Here is a 6,376-nt window from a genome sequence, read left to right on the forward strand (position 1 = left end):
TAAAAAAAAGTGATACTAAACTTTAAAAGTGACATTGTGTCACTTTTTTAGATTTTTTCTCTCTTTTTTTAGTTTTTGTCACCTTTTAAGTTTATGTCACTTTTTTAAATATTTGTCACTTTTTAAGAAGATAAAAAAGTGACATAAAATATTATATTTTCCCAACATAATCATCATGTGGATTGTCCAAGACATGTTGATTATGTTAAGAATATGATTATTGGTGTTGCACAAATGGAGGTTTTTTTTTGGTCACTTTTTTTGAATTTGTATCACTTTTTGAATGTTTGTGTTACTTTCTTTTGAGTTTGTATAATTTTTTGAGTGTTTGTGTCACTTTTTTTAAATTTTGTCACTTTTTTTGAGTTTACATGACTTTTTTAAAAAAAAAAGTGACAATTTTTAAAAAAAAAAGTGACATTGTGTCACTTTTTTATTTTACACAGTATTTTTTACTTCAAAAAAAATTTTCATATGATTTTTCAAAACACTTCAAATTTTAAGGGTATTTTTGTAAGTTGCCCTAATTTGTATTGAGTGAGTGGATATCTACTTTTTAGAAATAAGTACTTATTTAAATTATTTTAGTTCTCAAGCTTATATGAAATAATTGTTTATCATATTTCCTTTCAAACTCAATTGCTAAGGAAAATTTTATCAGGTTAGTCTTCTTTTCAAACGCAATTGCGTTGTATACTAATTGTTTAACATTTCTCCAACATTTAGCTACAATTGAGCAAATTACAGGTAAGAATAAGTGAGAGTTGACTTTATATCACCAATCACAAGTATGACAGAGAGTTGACTTTACGAAATTTCCTGAATTCTCACATAATATTGCGCGTTATGTAAATGGAGTAGTATTCACAAGAAGAGGTCAGAGCTAAAAAGACGGCAGCTAAAACTTGTCTATTGCCACCAAATTATTTCCAAGAAGAAGAGATGGAATCTGAGGAGTTAATGTCCTCTCTGCCAAAAGAAAAAGGATGGATGTACTCTTATCTATATAAATTCCAAGGCTTCTGGTATGGTGCTAAACATCTTCAAGGTGCCATTAAATGTCAAAAACAATTCCAGGCACAGAATTCTGATGTTCTCCTTATTACCTCCCCTAAATCAGGAACTACATGGTTGAAGGCAATCATTTTCACCTTAGTGAACCGAACCCGATATCCTGTTGAGAAAAATCACCCATTACTCAACAAGAATCCTCATGATCTCGTGCCATTCTTGGAAGCAAATCTTTATGATAATCAAATCCAAGATCAGTCATCTTTTAGGCTTTTTGCCGCTCATGTACCCTATCATTCCCTGCCAAAAACAGTGCACGATTCTGCATGCAAGATTATTTATCTTTGTAGGAACCCCAAGGACACTTTTGTGTCCCTTTGGCACTTCTCAAACAATTTAAAGCCCGATAAGACTGGCACGAATTCGCTCGAAGACGCTTTTGACCTGTTTTGTAGAGGAGTGAGCCCATGTGGACCCTTTTGGGATCATGTGTTAGATTATTGGAAAGAATTCAAGGAAAATTCTGAGAGGATACTGTTCTTGAGGTACGAGGATATGAAAGAAGAGCCTGGTGTTCATCTCAGACGTCTCGCCCAGTTCTTGGGATGCCCATTTTTAGCAGTTGAAGAAGAAACGGGAATGGTGGAAGAAATCTTGAAACTGTGTGGCTTTGATAATTTAAGCAAGCTAGAAATCAACAGGACTGGCAAGTTAGCAAATGGTGTGGAAAATAAAGCATTCTTTCGCCGAGGTGAGGTTGGAGATTGGAAGAATCTTCTACCCATAAGCATGGTGAAGACAATTGATCAAATTACTGAACAAAAGTTCAGTGGAGTCGGATTAGTATTGTGAAAATAATAATGAAAGAGAACTTTGTTGCCAAAAAACTATCATTTTCGTGATCTTCTGCCTATATCCTAAGCTTGTTGTTTAGTAAATATTTCATTCGAAATAAGGTTGATCTTGTCTTAAGTTGTTCTTTAGTTGACTTAAATTCTACCATGGTAGTAATTTGATTTTAAAATTAACAATTATTGGTTGTTTAATTGTTGTTATAAAGACGTGGAAGAAAATCAAGGCAATAAGTTGACTTTTCTTGCACATAAGACAGAACAAGTTGTTAATTTTTTTGTCTCACACATTCACCCAATATTTTTAGCTCCAATTTTATAGTATTTTCACTGTTCGGCTATTTATAAGATAAACAAATTACATTGTTCTATAAATTTCAGTATTTATAGGTACTTATATATTTTTTAGGATTATGCTATTTGTCAAGAAAATGAAGTCTAGAAAGTGCATCAGAAGATGATGTGTAGTGAAATGATTGGATAAAAAATTTGATTGTATTCTAAATTGTTCAATAATAGAGTATCATATGACATTATGTAACTCAATATATGAGACATGATGTACATATAGCAATGTCATTTTTATTTTTTTTAATACATAAGTCACTATTTAGTATTTTCTTAAATTAAATGATAGGCAAAAAAATTATTAGATTATAGGACTTGAGTCTTATAAAATTTATGAATAACACATGATCCCAAAAGGGTCCATTTCCGCTCATCCTCTACAAAACTTTTCAAAAGCCTCTCCAAGTGAATTGCTTCTCGTCTCCTCGGGCTTTAACTTGTCAGTGAAGTGCCAAAGGGACACAAAAGTGTCTTTAGGGTTCCTACAAAGATAAACAAGCTTGCATGCAGAATCATGCACTAATTTTGGCAGAGAAAAATAGGGTAAATGAGTGCCAAAAGCCTACGAGACGAAGAGAAAGCCACGTGATCTTGGATTTGATTACAAGAGTATTCTAATTCCAAAAATGGAACAAGATCGTGAGGATTGTTTTCGAGTATAGGGTGATTTTTACTGACTGGATATCTCTTTCGGTTCACTAAAGTGAACATGATTGCCTTCAACCATGTAGTGACTGATTTGGGCGATGTAACGAGAAAAATATCAGAATCTTGACCGTGGAAGTGTTTTTGACATGTAAAGTCTCCTTGAAGCTGTATAGCACTATATCAGAAGCCTTCAAATTTATATAGATTGTTAGGGCTGGACAAAACTCTCGAACCGAACCGATCGAACCGAAACCGAACCAAACCGAACCCGACGGTTCTTCTCAAGTTAAATACCCGAACGGGTATTAAATTAAATGATAGGCAAAAAAATTATTAGATTATAGGACTTGAGTCTTATAAAATTTATGAATAACACATGATCCCAAAAGGGTCCATTTCCGCTCATTCCTCTACAAAACTTTTCAAAAGCCTCTCCAAGTGAATTGCTTCTCGTCTCCTCGGGCTTTAACTTGTCAGTGAAGTGCCAAAGGGACACAAAAGTGTCTTTAGGGTTCCTACAAAGATAAACAAGCTTGCATGCAGAATCATGCACTAATTTTGGCAGAGAAAAATAGGGTAAATGAGTGCCAAAAGCCTACGAGACGAAGAGAAAGCCACGTGATCTTGGATTTGATTACAAGAGTATTCTAATTCCAAAAATGGAACAAGATCGTGAGGATTGTTTTCGAGTATAGGGTGATTTTTACTGACTGGATATCTCTTTCGGTTCACTAAAGTGAACATGATTGCCTTCAACCATGTAGTGACTGATTTGGGCGATGTAACGAGAAAAATATCAGAATCTTGACCGTGGAAGTGTTTTTGACATGTAAAGTCTCCTTGAAGCTGTATAGCACTATATCAGAAGCCTTCAAATTTATATAGATTGTTAGGGCTGGACAAAACTCTCGAACCGAACCGATCGAACCGAAACCGAACCAAACCGAACCCGACGGTTCTTCTCAAGTTAAATACCCGAACGGGTATTTGAATCAAAAATCGACGGGTATAGTTCGATTCTCGATTTTAGGCTGAGACCCGAAGAATCGAATAAGAACCGAATTTTCGTAATTTTTTTAATTAATTTATTTTAAATAAGTAAAATTATTTTATTTTTTCTAAATAAATTTGTTAACTAGTTAATTTAGTTCAAACCACAAAATATGATTTTCCTATTTCTAATTTTCAGTTCAAAATCAACTTAATCAAATTGACCTCAATTTTATCCAAATATGTTATTCTACTGTAGTGTCGTTTCTACTGCAGAAAATTGAATTAAAGCTATACAACATCTCTTTTAATTATTTTGAGCTCGCTATCTTTGTCTTTCTGTGATTTTAATAATCAAATTTAGAAGAATTCAACAAAGAAAAACTTGAAACACATAAGATTGAACTACGATATTTTGTAAGAGCTAATATTGAATATATCATTAATTAAATTAACGTAAATTTGTATATATTAAAAAATTTAATTATAATACAGAACCTAATGGAACCGAACCCGAACGGTTCCGTAATTAAATTTGGACCCGACGGTTCCACTTACTAAATACCCGAAAATTTCGAGTTCGGTTCTCGTTAGAACCGAACCAAACCGGACCATATCCAGCCCTATAGATTGTAAGTGTTATACTTTAGGTCCAATCGACTTTGGACATAAACACTTTTAATATATAGTTGATGCAATTTATGACCGATCTATTATTTAATTAATATTCAATTAAATTATATAATAGAGTCTGTAGATTCAAATATTAATAATTTGTTAATCCTAAGGAGTTGTGATTGTAAGATACAAATTATATATGATTGAATATTAAACCATTCATGATCGTAAGTATTAACGAGATACGGATATCGTTATTACTTGTGAAGTAAGTATCTGATCTCACAAACTAAAGTGTGGTGACACTTAAATGAACACGTAGATGTTTTGTTATATAACAAAACATTGGAGACCCGTTGAAAGATTCCACATGGATAACTATCTGAATGTCAGTGGTTAATCTCTAACGTTTAATAGTGAAATTGGTCATTTGACTTGAGGTCGTCACGATGCCTTATATGAGGACAGTCATACTTTGGCGGTGTTGGATATTGCTCTGCCAAAAACCGCTATTACGCATTGTTCGGACATGTCAAGAATCATATGAAGGTTGTGAATGACCAATAGAGAATTTGTCACTCTTAGATAGCAAGGGATAATGATCCACATTTCATTCAATTAAATCGATAACGAAATCATTGGCCAAGGTGTACTCATAAATTGAAAATGAGTTTTCGACTTATATTGACTTAATAATGCAATGAAAGATATGAACAATAATCAGGATTGTCGCACTTTCATATCTCGTAATTGATCGGATCATATTGACGAAGAGATTATATTTCACGGTAAACAAACGAGTTTGATTTTGTCATACCACGTGACATTTTTTGTCACATATGTTGTTCTGACACACTGCTAGATATTAATCTAAGATGACGAACGTGAGTAGGTGATAAATTAAAATGGTGTTTTATTTTATTGATTTTGATTATATCAAATAATAATTTACATTTCTAGAAAATTAGACATGGTGATTGGGAACCGGATGGATCACACATAAAAGGAGAACTGGAAGATTGTGTTTTACCAATTAATTAATTTAACAAGTGTTGGATAAATAAATTAATTGGATTACTTATTTGTTGGCCCGAATTAATTTACTGGATTAATTAATTGATGGACTGGATTTAATTAAATGGGTTAATTAAATCTTGGACTGGGTTAGGAGATGGGCTAAGCCCGTTTGGCTTTGTACAAATAGGTAGCTAAGGTTTTGGATCTGTAGAGAAAATACATTATTCTTGCTAGTACAAGAAAAACCCTAATTGTCACAATCTGTTTCTCTATATGGATTACTATTGGAGATTGGGTAATTAGATAACTATAGTGGCAAATCAAGATCATTGGAACAAAAGAATATCAAAGGAGTTAGCAGATCTTATAAAAGGTTCAATCTCTATCACAGTTTTTATATAAACACAAAGCAGATTCTTGGTGGGAATTGAAATTTGTTTTATTTTCCGTTGCGTATGATAAGTAGAATCCCAATATAGATAAAATGAAATCCATCCTTTTTTTTTTAGGTAGAGAAGAGATTAATTCTTTACACTCAAGGGCCAATCCTTCTTCCTGATTTAAATACTTAATTTGGAGGGAAGTAAGTAGTTTCATGCTCCTTTTTTTTCTTTTGACAAAATATATCCTAAATTATTATTTTTTATATTTAATATGTAAATTCTATGAATAAAAAGGGAATCGAAGGAAGGGAGCAAAAATCGGCAAAGAAATGAAAAACTCCAAAGCATGAGGACTAAATTGGTTATTTGATGCAAAGTTTGGAGATCAAATATCATATTTTGGAAAGTGAGATACATGAATTGAATCAAAGAAAGACAATGGTTGCATAAGTAATTGGCTTAAGGATTGAATTGTATGATTTTAAAATAAGTGAGGACTTGAAGGAAATA

At 32.7% G+C, this 6,376-nt stretch overlaps 1 protein-coding gene across 1 annotated transcript; it reads left to right on the top strand.

Annotated features, from left to right (window-relative positions):
- The first annotated feature begins 213 nt into the window (after positions 1–213).
- LOC111398342 (cytosolic sulfotransferase 12-like) lies at positions 214–1,983 on the top strand. The gene is made up of 3 exons (XM_023025260.1): positions 214–240; positions 727–747; positions 862–1,983. Exons 1-3 carry the CDS (start codon positions 214–216, stop codon positions 1,861–1,863), a joined length of 1,050 nt encoding a protein of 349 aa, XP_022881028.1. The 3' UTR covers positions 1,864–1,983.
- Positions 1,984–6,376: the final 4,393 nt, after the last annotated feature.

This window comes from Olea europaea, chromosome 8, assembly GCF_002742605.1.
Source record: "Olea europaea var. sylvestris chromosome 8, O_europaea_v1, whole genome shotgun sequence".
NCBI lineage: Eukaryota > Viridiplantae > Streptophyta > Magnoliopsida > Lamiales > Oleaceae > Olea > Olea europaea.

Coding starts and splice junctions, on each gene's coding strand:
- LOC111398342 (XM_023025260.1), top strand. CDS start 214: ATGATTATTGGTGTTGCACAAATGGAG. Junction 241..726: donor TTGGTGTTGCACAAATGGAG/GTTTTTTTTTGG, acceptor TCCAACATTTAG/CTACAATTGAGCAAATTACA. Junction 748..861: donor TACAATTGAGCAAATTACAG/GTAAGAATAAGT, acceptor TAAATGGAGTAG/TATTCACAAGAAGAGGTCAG.